This window comes from Triturus cristatus, chromosome 4_1 (assembly GCF_964204655.1).
Source record: "Triturus cristatus chromosome 4_1, aTriCri1.1, whole genome shotgun sequence".
NCBI lineage: Eukaryota > Metazoa > Chordata > Amphibia > Caudata > Salamandridae > Triturus > Triturus cristatus.
In genome coordinates this window covers 711,342,506-711,360,621 of record NC_140585.1, presented here as the reverse complement: position 1 = coordinate 711,360,621, position 18,116 = coordinate 711,342,506, and the positions used below count along the sequence as shown (strand labels likewise).

Here is an 18,116-nt window from a genome sequence, read left to right as displayed (position 1 = left end):
TTCTCCCCATTCTTAGAAGAGGCCTTATGCTACCTCTGGAGGTAATAGCCATTCGTGATCCACAAGGTATCGACTGCCATGGTGGCCCAGCCAAGTCCAAAGGCGTAGAGTCTACTGGCACAGGGTTCACAGCCCTACCCCACCCTATTTTTTTGCAATACCACATGGTGGTGGTGTTGTCCGTGAACACCTGAGCCAACATTCTTTTAATGGATGGGGGAGGAAGGCTTTCAATGTCAAGTGAATTGCCCTCAGTTTCAGAAGATTGATGTGGAGCTGGTATTCCACAGAAGACCAGAGTTCTCTGATCTCCATCTCTCTCAGGCTACCATCCCAACCCAGAAGGGATGCGTCGGTCACCATTGTTAGCACCAGATGGAGATGGAAGAGGGGTCTGCTAGTGGGCCAATCGCAGTTTGTTAGCCATCACTGCAGATACTTTGCAGCCTCCGTTGAAATTTGGACTACGTCGGAAGGATTACCCTGATGCTACGCCCACTGGGACTTAAAGTCCCACTGCAGAGCCACATGTGCCATCAAGTGTGCTTTACTAGCAGGATGCAGAAGGCCATCAGGTCCAAAAAGCTCAGAGTCAGCTTCACCGAAATCCAGGACAGAGGTTGACACATCGGGATCATGGCCTAAATGTCCTGGACTCTGCGCTGTGGAGAGAAGGTGCAGAACTTCATTGTATCAGGAACAGTTCCAGACGATTTACTAGTAAGTCCCTAGTACAGTGCACTGTGTGTGCCCAGGGCCTGTAAATCAAATGATGCTAGTGGGCATGCAGCACTGGTTGTACCACCCACATAAGCAGCCTGTAAATGTAACTCAGGCCTGCCATTGCAGTGCCTGTGTGCAGTCTAATATTGCCATGTCGACTTGGCAACTGCTCCCACTTGCCAGGCTCTATCCGTCCCTTTTCTTACATGTTAGTCACCCCTAAGGTAGGCCCAAGGTACCCCTGTGGGCTGGGTGCAGTGTATGTGAAAGGTAGGACATGCCCTGGTGTGTGTGGCATGTCCTGATAGTGAAAAACTGCCAGTTTCGTTTTCACTATTGCAAGGCTATCAGTCCCCATAGGATAGAATGGGGAGTTTGATCATAACAACTTATAAGCCTAACTACCCCTGGGAACAAGGTAGGAAAATAAAGTTTCATATGCCTGAACTCAGAATGTTAAAATACATCTTTTAGTGAGGGTGATTTTTACATTCTGTGTTTGAAAATACCACTTTTAGAAAGTAGGTCTTTTTTTACTTAGCCATCCAGTGTGCCTCTGCTAGGATGTGTATTGACTGTCTGGCTTTGGAGTGACAGGGGCTGGGGATGTGCAGTGGCTCCAGAGTCTGGATGAGTTAGTGCTAGGCTGAATAGGCCTGGTCTGCATTTGGAGTGGTGGGAGGAGCTTCATCGCCCATGTGCGAATCACCTTGTGGTGCATCGAATTCACTTGATGGAGGCCTTGGAGTAATGGCCTGACACCAGGCACCGCAGACAGACCAATCGATTATCAGACACAGACACCTTTCTGACATCCCCACAAGGTTTAAACCCTGTAGGTATTGAAGGGGACATGTCCTAGCACAGTGGGAGCAATAGCTAAAAAATAGTCTATTAAAGGGTCGTAAAAGTTGGTAAAAAATGACTAGGTAGCTCTCTGGATTCACTCTGCTGCTGCGGAAAGAAAAGAACATACGTCAGTGCACTGGAGGTGGCGATATGTGGGAACTGTGACGTCACTTCCAATGCAGATGACGCCACTGTGGAGCCGATACAACCTGCAGGCATACAGAGGTACTGCTCAAGATTTTCCAGATCCAGTCTGATGCCTGGGTGAGGAATATGCTATTAGAGGTTTCTATCAGAAAACTTTCCTTCCCAACACCTCAATCTTTTTGTACTCACAATCAGGAGGCGGCGTAGAGAAGGATTTTAGGGTTCTGCTTCGGTCAGAAAGATGCCAGCACCACCAGACTCTCCACATACAAAATTTTGGGCAATGGAAGTGGGCAACCTGATGAATAAACACTGAGGTATGAGTTGGTTTATCCCAAGGAACTAGGATAGGTTCCATGAAGGACTCACTGAAAGGAAGAAAGTGCTCTGAGGTCAAAAAGGCCATCTGGAAGATCTCTGTTAAAATATTTGCTATGTTCTCCACCTTTAAGATGGCTGTGAACACAGGGGCGGCCTATGCAGGTAAGAGCTGTGGGGCTGGGTTGGGGGGGCAGGGAATTCGACAGACTACCACGAGGGAAAATTAAATAAAAAAATTTCCCTCATCGTCAACTGTCGAAAGGTTACTTGCCTCCCTGCTGTTATCGTAATCATGCTGGACAATGTCAGGCACCTATCTGGCTTTGAGCATGACCCAAAATAAATCATGCATCCTTTCAAAGTGCTCATCCCTATGTAGGAGTCTATATTGAGACTCTGCTACCAGTCTGTGTGCTTGGCCGGTGGAACATATTAGGATGCCTTTGGTTTTTAAGCACTTCATCACACTATATGATGCCTACGAAGATTGTGCTAGTGGCTCTGAAGATGGCACAGTAGGGGCACCACTGGTGAGGCCTTCAGCTGAGTTATTGGGTCAGCCGATACCAGAGAGGCACTACAGAGACGCTGCATGGGACTGTCTGATGCCAGGAGCATACCCATCAGTAGAAGTCTAGTCAGGAAATCCACCAGCTCTATGGGGACCAGATAGCATCACCTAAGAGAATACCTCAAGTTGCACTAGATCAGCTCCAGAGACTGTTAAATACAGGAAAACCAGAGAAGGCAGAGGGCCGAAGGCCAGCGCCAAGACTGACACTTGGGTGACAATGAGTAGTTTGGGCTCCAAAGCTAAAGCCACAGGGCAAACATATTGACGGCCTGAAGACATACCTTGAAAGAGCAGTGGAAGCACCATCTCAATGACAATTTGGTTTCACCAGAGGTCCTGGAGGTTTGGGGAGGGGGTGGCAAAATGGCCGACCTGGAGCAGAAACCAAATCTAGAACAGTGCCAGGTCCAGCTGTTTTTATGCATTAAAAATACTCCTAACTAGCTTTTTGTGTGTAAGGCTGCATTTATCACGTGTCCTGGAGTCGTGCTTGAGTCCCAGCATCACAAACACACCTTGTGGGGGTTGGAAATCGATTTCTGCTAATAACAAGACTGGAAATGCTTAAAGTCAGATTTCCTGGGAGGTGGCATTCTGCAGATATGGTAATTTATTTAATTTGGTGAACGGAAAGTTCCAAGGACAGCACTCTGGAGCTGTGTTAAAGAGAGTGGGGAAAAAAGGAAACCTATGTTGCTGCAGCGATTTTAGTAATATCATGCACAAGGTGATGCCTGGTGGTTGTGCGGCGTCGAGCACCTCATACTGGTGTAGGAGAGTCATTTTAACTTTTCTGGATCCAGTATGGCACCTGGAGGAGATTGAAAAGGCGAGGAATCTGTAGGTAGAAGTATCCATCAGACAGTGATTTTTCTATAGAATATTCAACTAAACCATACCTACAGAGGTGCCTTCACCAAGTCTGTACAATAAGATTCAAACAGTACATATGAGACAACTTGGATGAATGTTACATTTTATTAACTTGCCATAATAAAGGATGCTTTTGAGTAGGCCGACCTTGAACCTAAACAAATTCTGGCACAGTTGCAACATTTTCAAAGAAGGGTGTTAATTAAATCTATGAAACACACAAAAGCTGATGGGAAGAAAGCTTGCAATTTGACTAACTGCTGCTAATCGCTCAGGGTAGCATCCCAGCCCATCGGTCTTTCGCTGACCATGCCACCTCAGTTTGGACCCAGCCATAAGCAAATAGGACTCGACCCTGCTCCTCTTGGGAACAGTCCAGCCCGAACCGCCAGGCCAAGTCCTCCCAAGACTGTGTGTTTTGTGAATTAAATCTATCCCCCAAGTTACAGAGGGGACCCCAAAATAATGGCAAAATACAATGTTCCTCCTTTACCCAAGCTTAAGCCCCATGAGGGTGCACTACTTTACACTCAGGAACAGCTTAAGAGTTCTGAGATTAGAACCTGTTCAAAGTCATGCCCTTAGTCAGTTGTTGGGATGACAATAAATCTGCTAAATCAAGGTCTCTCATACACACCAGTGCAAACTGTTTCCCTTTTAACCTGATTGGCAATATGACTTCAGGCTGAAAGGCAGTAAAACGTATGATTCAAAAGTGAGAAACTGAGTTCTAACTTTAATAAAATGTTTGCAAACTGTATTTAGTTTGAAAGGCAAAGGTTCAACATGTTTCAATTTATCAAATACCACATTTTGTTTGTTCAAGGTAGACAGGCTGTAATATCCAAATTTTAACCCCTTGCGGTTATGTACTAGAAATCAAACCCAGATCACATAATGCTCATCCCGTCACTTATCAGATCCCTACCTCTATCCCCAACATACAACATTAACCATAGGTGTTTCCTTCTCCCTCACACTATTTCTAAAATAGGTCCAAGTCCTATCCGTAGAAATTTCAATCAACCCTATCTGTAACTCTTACTTTAAATGTTACCCTAATGTAAACACAAATGTTGACTCTTTCTCTAGTCTTAATCACAACACTAACCCTCCCTCCCATCCCAAACCTTACCTCACGTGGAACTAACAATATCAAAATTTATAATTTAAAGCCTCACTATTTTTAAATAATTTTAAACTTTCTGCTCTCAGACAATTGCTTTTTTCCAAATTTTAAAAGTACAATTTTAGGACTTTCTATCAGATTTTAACTTTTTAATTAATATCAAGCACACGATTCTAGCATCAGATAATGATGAAGCAGCCCCTTTGGCACAGTCAGCTCCTCTGCCTTCCCTCTTTTTCATCTTAGTCAATGAGTTAGAATGGGTTTTGTTCTTTCTGAAGACAGCTGTTAGAGACTAAAGTGGATGGAACAAATGTTGCATCCAGGGTTCTCCCTTAAATCATATCTATGATTTTCCCTCCTTGTCCATTCATCTTTTCAAATCAACAGAGGTAGCTTCTCAATTCATGATCCACTTCCCCCACTTGCCCAGAAACCAAAACCTTCCACAAATATAAATATATCACACCGCTGTAGGCTATGTCACAGGTGCCCAGGGATACATGAGTGCCAACTAATATTTCCACTAACATGGATCCATGTTGATGCAGCTTGATAGAGCGTTATTGATTTAGGGAACAGTAGCCTCCTTACCTTCTTAATATAAGCGGTACTTTAAGTACAAATGGGCAAGCTTCAGAATCTCTAGGGAAACACAGTCATCTCTGGAGCTCTCTATAGTCACATTGCTTTTTTAATTTAATTACCTTATAAACAATTAGCTCATGAGTGCCATCCGGTAGCGTCCTTCCATCTTCTTGCATCAAAGGCACAAAGGAAAAACCAAATAACTTTTTCTCCCCCTTCTCTTTTGCTGAAAAAATATATAATAAACATTTAATGATAACACATATTTTTAAATAGTAATCACGCAGGAGGGAAAATCTTCTCCTGCCCCCTTCTACAGCCCCCAAGAGTTAACAACAGTAGTTGGATCCAATGTATTTTAATTTAAGCAGATAGGCATAAAAATCCGATAATAAAACTCCTTGATCAAACGCATCCAAAAATGACCATCAAAACTATCTTGAAGCAGCCACACATTCAAAGAATTCCCAGCTCTGGTCATTTTGGAAGGATGACACTGAATACAATACAAGGATAACGAGAGAGGACCGATCCCTGCCTTGAGTTGACCTATGGCCGCCTCCATCAGTTTGTCTATTGGCATGAGGAACTTATATTTTCAATGTTTCTTAACTTGGAAGTGCTAAGCCTGCTCATTTACCTGCTTAGCAGCCGGCATTGCTTTCCAATGGGAAGTTGCCGTTATTTTTTGATATCTAATCAGCAGTAAACTGTGCGCAGTTTGGCACTTTTTGCATTTTGTGTTAACTGTGAAGTTCTTCTATGTCCATTTTCGGCTGTTTCTCAGTTTTAAGGTAACATTCCAGAAGAAAATAGAAGATGCATTCATTTTAACACATACTTGTTGCATTCACTATGGGTACAAATAGATATTTTTGTACGTGTGTATTCGGATTGGTATATTAGCCAACTACCCTCAATACGCAATCCTTATGTTTGATGGCATCTCCGATTGATTGGTTACCTCGTAAGTACATGATTATTCTACAGGAATATTCGTTCCACTGATGCCTTGCAAAAATATAAGAAAATGCAACTGTGAAAGCTGTGTTCAGTTGTTGGGATTTAATTTTAATCCTGGTATGAAATTCACTAAAGAGCGGGTATTCTAAAGCTAACAAAGCTGGATGTGAAGTTGAAAATGCAGGAACGAATTAATCATTAATTTTGCAGGCCATAGACTAAAAAAAATAATTCTGTTTTACATATTTAACAATAATTAACTGAATAATCTAGAGAGAAAAATGTAAACACCAAATTACACTATAAAGTTTCAAACTGTTAGAATTTTACCAGACTGATGTTCAGTTTTAGACAGTTGTCACACTCATGTATGGCATTAATAGTACCACAAAAATGATGAAGCTAAATGAACAAAAAAGAACATTTAAAGTTGCTTTCTTTTTTTTCTTTTCAAATCAGTGTCCAACAGCGTAAAAAAAGGTCGACAGTCTTATTGCAAAATTCTCTTACTGGAACAATGTCGGAATTCAAATCGGATGTGAGCTCCCCTGAAGTTATCCACAGGAATTGGCAGTTTCAACAGCTCAGCCCACCTGGGACTGTTATTGTGGTAAAGCACAAAGGAGTGAAACTCATCTGCGGGTGGCTCCCCAGATCCAAAGGAGATGAAACTCTAAGGCAAAGAAAATGGACATGATTGATACATGATTATTACAAACGTATTTAACAAATGTAACACATTTCTTTAATTATGTTTCTGCACAATGGCATTCTGTATTCCTTAAGCATTGCCGGGTACTGGTGAAGGTAAGTAACCTCAGCAGTTAATGGATGCCTCTGACTTTGGGGCAGGAGTCAAGGGTCAATATTTAGAGGAAATGGAAAATGAAGTTATGTTGCCTGCACTCTTAGGGTGTAAAACTACATGCTCAAGAAATTTCTGAAGAGACAAAGGTAAAAACAAATATTTCCATTATGTTGAAGTTTAAAATGTACGTAAAGTGAATGGTGGTCATATAAAAAAGTTCTATATAAACTATAAACTCTAGATTGTTACTAATTACTAGTATTTCTGGACTTCATAACCATTTCTACCAGCAATCCAAATTCTATCATTCTAAACAATTAAATACTTCCCAGCAGCATTCCAGTCAACTTCATGTTCTTGGTGGGGACACAACAGTACCTTTTCACTGAAGTTTCACTGTAGCACCCAGTTCACACATATCCAAAACTGAGTCAGCTAATAATTGAAACAGGGGCTAGCAAGCATGATGGTTGTGGGAGTTGGGCGAGGGGTGGGCTCAAAAGACTTGGTCCATTTTAGGTCTCGCCTGACCCAGTGCATGCGCTCGTCTGGCGAGACATTTAGTAGGTGGGTTTAGAAAGTGCTACCCACCTTTTTGTGCTGGCGACAAGCTACAGTGCACGATGGCGTGCATGCGCACAGCTGCTCCCCGCATTCCCCCCTCCCTTCTCGCCCAGCCATCCTGCGCCAGCCTTCTGCACCATACCCCTCCCCCCCGCTGCTGCGCGTGCATCCCTAGTGTGCGTCATCGCGATCACTTTTGCTTTTACAGTGATCGCGATGAGGGATTGTCAGTGTGAGACCTCACGCCAGCACACATAATCTACCTTCATTTTTTTTACCTGTCTCCCTCCTATACTTACCACCCTCCATGCTCCTTCTTTCGCCGACCCTCCGTTGTTAAAGTTATATGTGATGTTTAATTTTAACTTGTTATCGCAAGCACACAGTTGTCACATTTAAGCACCGATATATTTTATTTTATTTTTTTGTGACCTATACTTGCAAATAATTATAAAGAGTAATTTAACCATTTCACCAACTGTCCAAGTGTCTTTCTAATGCTTACGCTTGACGCGACTGGGTCCATTTAAACAATTAAGGATTACTTACTGCCGTTTTCTCCATTTAAATTTATTTGAAAATGTTTCGACTCCTTTGCCTAGTCGATTACTGAAACTAAATCTGCTTACCTGCACTTGACGTGGCCTCCGTGAAATGTCAGCAGGATACAAATCAACAAAATAAATGATTAGAGGGGTGATGTTCCTAATAGCTCAGCTGCTGAATTTGGAGCATCAGTTATAACTCCCAGCTGCCCGCAGGATCACAATTTGTGACTCTCAAACAGATATTAAAGGCCTGTTTCGCCGTGCCTCCCTTCGCCACGTTTATGTGATCCTTTACTTAAATTGCTTGCTTTCCAAACCGGCTAACTAAAACTCCAGTTCTTCCCTGCGTATTAAAATCTTTCTCTGAATTGCACCAACATATATTAAGAGAAAGGCAAACTCTTTTGTTATGATTACGAGCTTTTCTGCCTTAAATGAATGTTTGGTAGTAGGACACCTCGTGGCTCCTCCTGTCGAATGTCTTGTCCGATACTTGCTCTGCCAGCAGGCGGGCCTCGGTATCGCAGGTGTTTTGAGCCTAGCGAGCCTCCGTAAAGGGCAGGCTACTTCCCGGATCTTAGTTCCACGCTATGCATCTGTTTCTGCTCAGCGTAGAGCCACGCTCTCTGGTGCATTGCATTCCTTCTTTGAAGCGCATCATGCTGTTCGCCCGCCCCCCTTTCCCTCTCTAATGTTGAATGGGAAATACGCCTTTGTTCTACTTCCTGCTTTTCATTCCCGTAGGAAGGTTGTGGGCCCGCGCTTTGATTACAAAAAATAATAACAGAAAAAAAAGATTGCCCTTTATCGCCCGGTCCTTGAAAAGACTTCATGGAACATTAAGCTGCTTTTAGATGTTACTGAAGTCGAGCAGTGGACGCTGCGCACTCCAACCGAATGGCAAATACATCCATACATTTAATGCGCCATACAGACCCATAGCTGGGTCTAGTATGCTGCTATCGAAATGAATCCCACACTTAACATTGACCCGGAACCACACCTGTGCTGTACAGAGTGGCTCACCGCGAAACAATGGAAAAAAACAACCAAATACATTCTAAACACGGCTTTTTGACTTGGCCAATGACGAACTCAAAACTGCAAATGACACCCAGATCCCAGTAGTACTCGGGGTAAATACTAATGTTAATTATTCACATACAAATGCACATAACCTGTCGCCTCCCTCCTTAGAACACAGGCTCTCGCTCCCTCTCAGGCGGGTGAGCGAATTCAGCTGGTAAAAACACTGATGCACCCGAATCCATCACATAGAGAGATGACTTGTTTGGTAAATTGTTGCCTTTTGAAACCTTGAGACCTGGTTTTTAATCTCCTTGTCTGTACTTTCACCATAATGAAATGCTGTGAATCTGGGCATCTCATTTTAACTAACAATGTCTCAGTTTATTAATATGTGCGCTAGAAATATTTAACTGTTTGCTGCATTTATCAGTTCCTTTCCTCTTCACTCCCTGGTTTTTCCGCCCCAGTCTCAGCTAAACTTCACACCTCATGTTTGATAGTCTATGCAAACAATAGAAATGTTCTCTGCTAAGTGTACTGACGCTTTTTGTCCACTGACATTTACTCGTACGCAACTTTTTATTTTGCCTGTTATATATAAGCACTCATTTCTGCACGTGAAGTCTTCCTGGCTATACAGATATTATCAATGACTAAATCGGTAGTAATGGGCATAACCTCAGGAAAACCCAATACTGATGCTTCTGCTACAAACAGCCGGTTTATTGTCTGTGTGCTTGCTCCCAGCCCCTCCCTAAGCCCTCCCTTGTTGCCCTTGATTCGATGTCTCTCCCTCTGTGTTACCCTCTGCCCCCTCCCTCCAAATGTATTGCCTTCTGCCTTCCGCCCCTCAATAAACCAAAAAAAATGCAATGATGCAACCAGTGTTGTGCTACCCTTATGCCTTGCCTTCCTCCATGTTGGCATCGCTAGCAATAACAAGCATTGGCATAGCCAACCCTCCGCTCTCTGTCTTCTTGCCCCCAGCCCCTCCCTTCCTGCCACAGTCTGTTGTCTTCAGTGTACCTCGGTACCTCCGCCTTTCCCACCCTCTGTTGTCTGTGTGCCTGCTCCCAGCCCATCCCTAAGCCCTCCCTTGTTGTCCTTGATTCGATGTCTCTCCCTCTGTGTTACCCTCTGCCCCCTCCCTCCAAATGTGTTGCCTTCTGCCTTCCGCCTCTCAATAAACCAAAAAAAATGCAATGATGCAACCAGTGTTGTGCTACCCATATGCCTTGCCTTCCTCCGTGTTGGCATCGCTAGCAATAACAAGCATTGGCATAGCCAATAGGTCTCGCCTTTGGGACCTTATAAGTGTTTAGCCATGCAACAGTTGCATAACTAAATACTGATAAGGTCCCAAAAGCGAGACCTATTGGCTATGCCAATGCTTGTTTAATGGAGGGCTAGGCTTGAAACCTAGTGGGCGTGTGAAACATGTGTTGGGGGTAACTGTGGTGGTAAAAAAACTTTTTAATATTTGAAGAATTTACAGGAGGATTGGGGAGTTTTAATCGCAGAGTTTTGGATATATTTAGTGGCAAATGTTGCATTTGAAGATAGATTAGGCCAGTAACTTAAACTTAAATGCTACATTATTTAAAACTTTAGAGGGGGTTCTGCAGCACTTATGTACTATGACATTTAGTCAGAAGTGGTTACGGAGGAGAACATCAACGTGGGGACTTGCTACGTCTTTCAAAGGTAAACTAAAAATGTTAATAACGTCCCTTACTATTATTGAGGTACTTTTATCCACCGACTTTGTCATTGTACACAACAGTAGCACAAAATATAAAATTAAAATTCTTCTTTCACCATTTTCCCTTTAGGGGTTTGACAGGCTCTGGAGGAGATTGGAATATTAAAATGCTTGTCAACTATACAAAAGTCACACAAGCCTTCTAGAAAGCAGCAAAATCTATTTAAATACGACTTATATTGAACTGTCACGGACCAAAAGAGAAAGAAGAGGTACAACTCTGCCCACTGCATGTAGCAGTCTCTTTTTCAAAAGAAAAAAGTGACAAAGATATTTTTTCATGAAGAAATAGAAAAACACACCCAATAAAGTGAATAATATATATTTTTTTTTTAAATGGCTGAAATAAATAGCTTTCATTTGAACAGACTGCATTTCCACCATTAACTGTTTAACAGCGGTGACAGAAAAGCCTAAAACGGGTCCTCCTATCCCATGTTTAAAAATGTGATCAATTAAGAATATTAAAAAACAGTAAATGAGTCAAATACTACAACCTGACTCATTCACTACTAAGTCACCAGACTGAACACAAAAATACGGTTTAGTGCTTTACTCTACTAACCACCCTCATTAACTACTACGGACTTGCCTGGCCAGGTTTAGAAAATAAACAACACTTGCCACCCTGCAAATCCTTTTCAAATGACTGAAAATAAACACCAACCCATCCTAATTCTATGGCTTACAAATAGTAAACATTTATCCAGGATGTTCTGTTCCTACATTATTTCCACTTCCCTTTAGAGAGAGTACAATTTGACTTGAGATGTGATCATTTTAAACCCAGACTTCTCCCACGCGGGGAATTCTTGGTAGGTTCCATATTGAAACCGTTTCCCGTCAGTTGATATGCCCGCTGCTCGATTTTTCACGCATTATCGTCCGTCTGCACCTGAGCGGTCCTGCCTGGAGCTACGGCCTCGCTGCGGTTAGCACTGAACGGAACGGACAGTCAGTGCACAGTGACAGAGCCGCCGACACGTCAGGGAGGGTAAATCATTACAGGCCCTGCCATCTCCGCTTCGCCACGAGTGTTTGATGACAGAGGATAAAGTCAAGTGGCCATTTTATCACCGCGCAGCCGACAGTGACGAGAGGCTCGCGGCGTGCGAGGGAATCTCCCCGGAGTCTTTCGAAAAAGCCGTCCCGGAAACGCAGAATGCAAAAGCGCATCAGAACCGCTGGGCCCAGTCAGACTGCCTATTTCTCTGCGTGACCCCGACGTGAAGGGGTCACCAGCATCAGCCCGGATAGCTCAATACAGCTGCACTCTTGTGAACGCCCAAGCCGCTTTAATGCATTTACAGGGCTTATCTAGCGCCGGGAGGCAGCGTTCCAGGCAGTCACTACTCTTCCCAAAACCCAACTGTTTAAAAATATCACTACTAAAGTAAGCATGCGCCTGCCTCCTGCTATGCCCGCTTAATCCACGAATACTCTTTAACTGACACATGCTGTACTCTTATATGTTTATCCCCTTTCGGGAACGTAGTTGTTACGCTACAATCCTCTCCTACCTCCTCCAGCCGCTTCATTTTAAACCAAGCTCTGTGACCCATAGATTTTTTATGCTTCCGCCTTTCCAAATCTGCCACTGCACTGTTAAAGTAATAGCAGGGTCGTGTGCATGCTTACATATTCTGTTATTTATACCCCAAGAATGCTTTATGACGCCTACTTTTGGTGACTGGTGCCGACCACAAGGCCTAATCCGATTTTGTGACATATTCCGTCTTTGCAGTTCATGGAAAGTAAGTTACCATCTCCCAAAGCAACGTTTCCATTTCAAAACTACTGTTCTTTGTTTCTTATTCCTCTAAAGAACCATCAATATGAGAACTGTTTGCAGAATGTTCAAGTAGGCTCAACTTATCTCTAGAAGTCATCTTTCTGATGCTTCAGTTTCCAAGAGAATGGATTCCATTTGCCAACAATGTATTTCTCCTCTAGCCAAAAAAGTTCAAAAGTCTTTATAACAACTAGATTCCTATCCAGCGGGAAAAGATTCCAGAAATCCCCAGATACAAAAAAATAAAGAAAAAAATAATAGCAAATGGGTGCAACAGAAAATAAGAGAATTAATGTTTTGCACAACATCCAGTACATGTACACCGTTTCTTATACAGGATTTGACATTCAAGTAAAAAAACCTTCTTCCATCATGGATTGGGCATCTCAAATAAGTTTCCCTGGAAACATTGGCATCTTGAAAAGAGTGGTTCCATCTTGGAAAAAGAAGTTTGTTAGTGGTGCACACTCCTCCTTCCTGTAACTCATGGCGTCAGTTAAGCATTCGAATGCAAGCACGGGAGCAGCAGTGTGGTCATGCTGAGCGCAGTGGTCAGCCACATACTGCGAACCTCTGCCTGCAGGCCTCTAATGTCTCCTAAGCTCCCAGCATTCTCACGATGGATATAACACCAATATGGCATGGGTGCACGAGTGAATTTCTGCTAAGGAAGAGCATTTCCTGACAGAAGCCGACAGATGCGTAGCACCATGACAGCTGTGCATTAGTGCAAGGTTCTAAGGGGAAAATTATTCAGCAGGGAAAGTCATCTATACTGTATTTATGCTAATGTTTATTAAACATCGTTTCATGGCATTGGCACGCCACATGGGGTAGCAAGCGCTAAAGAAATGCTATGCAACAATAAAATAAACATTTTTAATCAAGCACTAAACAAGCAAAACTGGGCATCAGAGAGCTGTACAGAAATCGTGGCGCAGTATGCCACAGGTTTTAAAACACTTTGCATTAAACAGCCTGCCTAACATGCTTAAACAGTCAATTTCCCCAGCAGGTTGCAGCAATGGTATGTGTAATAAAAGCAGTCTGAATTTCATTCTTGGTCTGTTGAGAAGTGTGCTGAAAATTAGAGGCACAGCTCAACAAGAAGGCAGATCTAGATGTTTCTCAGTATGGCTTGCATCATGTTTGGAGGATGGATAATAAAGGCACCTTCCTTTTGAGCTGTCGTGTGTCACCAAGTATCAGAGCAGCAATGTTTAGTGTGGTGAAAGTGTTTGGGACCATAGAGCATCGGCACGTAGGGGCAGAGTCACCATACCACCTCAGCACCTATAAACCTGAGTCCAACTAGCTATAGTGCCTCACTTGACTGCCTAACCTTACCAGATAAACAAGTGAATTGACAACCCAGAACACAACACTCTCAACACTTTCAGGTATTGTGGTAACAGGACACACCCTTTCGCTCTCTCACTCATCCTTGTCCACAATAAGATAACCAGGAGACATGCAGGAAGTTTAGAATATTTAAACTACCGTGCTCTGAAATGCAATATACGTGACACAATTAGAAAACAAATGCATAATAAAAATACTGTTAGCATGGTTAATAATCCATATAACATGAAGAGCCCTGTCATTTTATAGGACAGAGTGACCTAAACCCCACTCCCCTAAAAGCTAAATTATTATATATGAAAGATCTCTGGGATTACTGGCAGACCCCGTACACAGATGGACACTCTACATCTCAGCAGACATGTACAGTACTCTTGTCCCATGTGTTTGTTCCTGGATCCTGTGCTCATTTATATGATTGCTAAAGACACACAGATGATGGACGGAATGCAGAGCAAATCAAACACTCACCCCCAGTCAAGAGATCTGGGTAAAATCCATCTTTCTTTTGCTCACCATGCCACCCCAGTTTAGACCCAGCCATAAACAAATCAGTCTTGACACTGTCCCCAGTGGGAACAGTCCAGCCCAGACTGCCAAGCCAGGTCCTCCCTGGACCGGAAACAAGCATCCTGGGACTGGTTTCGGAGCATCACCGTTCACCAGCCAGACTATCTTGAATCCAGTGGCAGAGTGAGCCCGGGACCCACTTCTGTGCATTCCCGACGCTAATTTGATTACACCCGGAATAGATGTATGACCATATAATGATGATTTTAATTGATATATAAATGCCTGACCAGTTCAGGTAAAGGAAATTTTATGATGAAGTTCATTTCTCTTCAAACCCATTTCCTTGCTTAAAGGAAAACACATCAGCAACATCAAGTATTCCTGAACAAGCCTCAGACCAGAGGCAAATGGAAGTAGAAACACAGATTAGCATTGAATTAAGTGAGACCCTTACTGGATGAATGCATTGAGCATACCCAATAACTAGGCACTACTTTAACAGTGATACCAATGACGCGGAGTGGTATGTGGATGCGAGTAACCAACTCATGTCTACTCAAACTACACTATCAAATGCCAATGTTACCAAAAATAAGATGGATAAAAGTCACCTAAATCTCCAACGTTAGATACAGGGAGATGTGATTGGGGAGTTGTCAGAGAACCGTGTACTGTCCCAAGAGATATCAGTCATGGAAGAAAATACACCCTTCTACTTTCTGATGAGGAGATGGTTCAAACAATCGCCCTGGTGTCAGTTTACAGGAGCCTAAGAAGTAGGCCTCAAATAAAGCATAACGTGCAACACCTGGCATAGGCATTTAAGGTTATAACAGGGTTTCTCTAAACATATCCCTGTTGATAAAAACAAAAAACATGGGTGTCAAGTAGATGTGAACGTGGCTTCAGGGCATTATTTCCCAAAACGAAATGTATGTCGGGTGAAGAGGAATTAATGCAGGGTCTGACCAGACTTTGTTAAGAAAATAATCACACCCTACACGAATAATTCTCTGCAAGGCACTGATTGACATCAGTGTGGTGAAGAAGGCGTGCAAATGAAGGGTGAACTTCCAGATCATGAACACATTATCAATAGAGCGTTTCCAAAGTAAAACAAGATTTTCCCACCGATTTGTGCTATTGTGGATGTGCTTCATTTCAAATTGAAAGACAGAGGCAGGCCAAACATGGGGGAAATATTCCCCAGAGGGGGAAAGTCCCGCGTATCTGAAGAGACATGCCTTCTTCAAAGTGGAAACAAATCATCGTAATGCTTTTTCAGCCATGAACATGACCACACTCGTGGGGTGGTGATAGTCCCAGTGACTATTTCCCAGTAACCTTTCCACTACCCTTAAAGTTGCCTTCTGAGGAATGGTAGTTTAAAGGGCTTCAATGTCCATCGTGATCAAAATCGGATGGTCAGGGTCATTTGTAATGGTCATGTAATCAATGTTAGCACATTTTTAGTATATTTAATGAATTAGGGCATTTTTTTGAACTGCCGGGGGGGGGAAGAAGCAGTCACATAATTGAGATAAGGAGTCCAGCAACAAGCTAATACCCGTGACGTTTAGTCTCCCCTGTTACCATTTAATGTTTGGGCAACAGTAAAGCAGGGACTAGTCCTAATAAACACGCATCACCTGGATAGGATTAGGCTTGACTGCGGGTAGAAACACGTCGACAAAGGGTTTGCTTTGTACAGACCGTTTAGAAACTTTGTTTTTAATGATGCAACTAGGAGGCCAGTAATAACATGGCTCCATCCACTGACCACTTCCTATGCAATGTTATCTTTAATATATGTTTTTGGTTCTCCCTGAGAACACACAAGGCAGAAAACAATCACTCTGTAAGTGTGGTTTCATACGTTTTCAGTGTATGACTAAATAGCGTTCAAATTGCTAAGAGCTCCCAAGAGACTCAGCTACCCTCCAAAGTCACCGGTAGTAGCGGGAGTCACTCGATACTAAGCATGGTCCTGGAAGTGGGTGAGGTTATCAGACCTTTAATAAGACATTTTCTTATAAGGGCAAGGATAAAATTGCCTTTCTCTGCTTTTCTTCTCTTTGTGATAATCTTATTCATACCAACATTTCTTCTTTGGGCCCACTGATACCTATGCTATAATATTTGACTTCTGGTGGATGTAGCAGGTAATTCCTTTAAAAGTTTCTCTCTTCACCCCTTTGGTAGTAACAAGTATACCAAAGGTCTTCACCTCACTCCTCCTCCTGGTTCTTCTCTTTAGTGTCTTCAGTCTGTTCAGGGGACCTCTCTTCTCTGCTCTTCAGAGGGTAGGTTCCACCCTCGCATCCTGGGTCATTCCTTTGCATCAAGAGTCTAGCCTACTCTTTCTCAGGTTTATCATTGTTTCTGTTGCGCAGTGGGCGTTCCAACTTCCTTGCAGTTGCAGGTGATCAACCCCTTCCAGGTCCCAAAATACTTCCTCTTCTGTGTGCATACTTTGAGTTTTTCTTTAGTCTTTTCTTTTAAAATCCCTACCTCAGCCCTCTTCCTGATTTTATCGGCAATTCTTCATCTTCTATTTCTCTTCCTTCACTGTCTATCATTCCTTTCTAAAGTATTTCTTTTCAATTTTTTTTCATCTTTTGAAAGTAGGTGACTCTGAAACCCTGCCCACTGACACCATCTTAATAACCATTATTAAAAATGTGCTCATTGTCAGTGACCAACAACAGTATTGACAAATATCAAGGTTGGGGTAGTTTCTCCTTCACCAGAATGGTCACCTAAAGTTGACCCAAGTGGCTGGTAGTCCTGTTGCAGGAAGAACAGAAGGTCAGGTCTTGGTGCCCTCACACACCTGTTAAGATGTCATGCTTTATCATTGGGCGCTCCTCATCAGGCCGGCGCTGCAATGCCTGACAGACCTGGGGGCTCTTTGTCAGAGATCTTTTGATCCGAAGACACAGTGTAGATGAGTGCAAGTGAGGGAGCTGACACAGTAACTAGTGAGTGGTGGATAAAATAGGCTTTGATATCATACAAACAAAATTTTATAGAGGAAGGGTACCAGGTCTAGAAAAAAGCGGTGGTGCTATTGTGTGGTCTTCAAGTACCAGGATAGCTTCTATTGTAGAGTGGTCAACATGTTTCGTGCATCGGGAGCCCAAGGATCGGGCGGCACTTCATCAGGACCAAAAACATAGTGTGCCCCGATATGAGTCTTCTGGTCTCCCTTCTAATAACGGGTGACCTACCTTGTTCACCGGCCTACTCCTGAATGTATGCCCGCCTATGGTTCCACATCAAGAGAGGCAGAATAATCCTCCTTTGGAAAGATGAAGTGTCTCTGTCAATTTGAGGTGCGCTTGTTGGTGGTCAGGACTCTGTCGTCTCACCTACCCGCCTACATCGTCCTGGAACCATTTTTTAATTTTTTTCCTAGGTCTACAGTCAGATTCCCCATGCTCGCATTCCTGCTTCTGGTTTAAATTAAGTGGCTCTGAGACCCTGCCCAATGACATCATCTTAATAACCATTATTGAAAATGCAGTCATCGTCAGTGACCAACAACAGGATTGTGCATTGATCCTTCCTA

The 18,116-nt window shown here is 43.0% G+C and overlaps 1 protein-coding gene across 3 annotated transcripts in view; it reads right to left on the bottom strand.

Annotated features, from left to right (window-relative positions):
• The window catches only part of DOCK4 (dedicator of cytokinesis 4), a 1,768,257-nt gene that overhangs the window by 1,058,900 nt on the left and 691,241 nt on the right, over positions 1-18,116 (bottom strand). For all 3 annotated transcript variants that reach the window (XM_085653188.1, XM_085653189.1, XM_085653190.1), the window contains exons 15-16: positions 6,678-6,840; positions 5,324-5,430 (exon numbers count right to left, since the gene is read on the bottom strand). In XM_085653188.1, the coding sequence (XP_085509314.1) occupies positions 5,324-5,430; positions 6,678-6,840 (270 nt within the window). The remainder of the gene's footprint in view (positions 1-5,323; positions 5,431-6,677; positions 6,841-18,116) is intronic.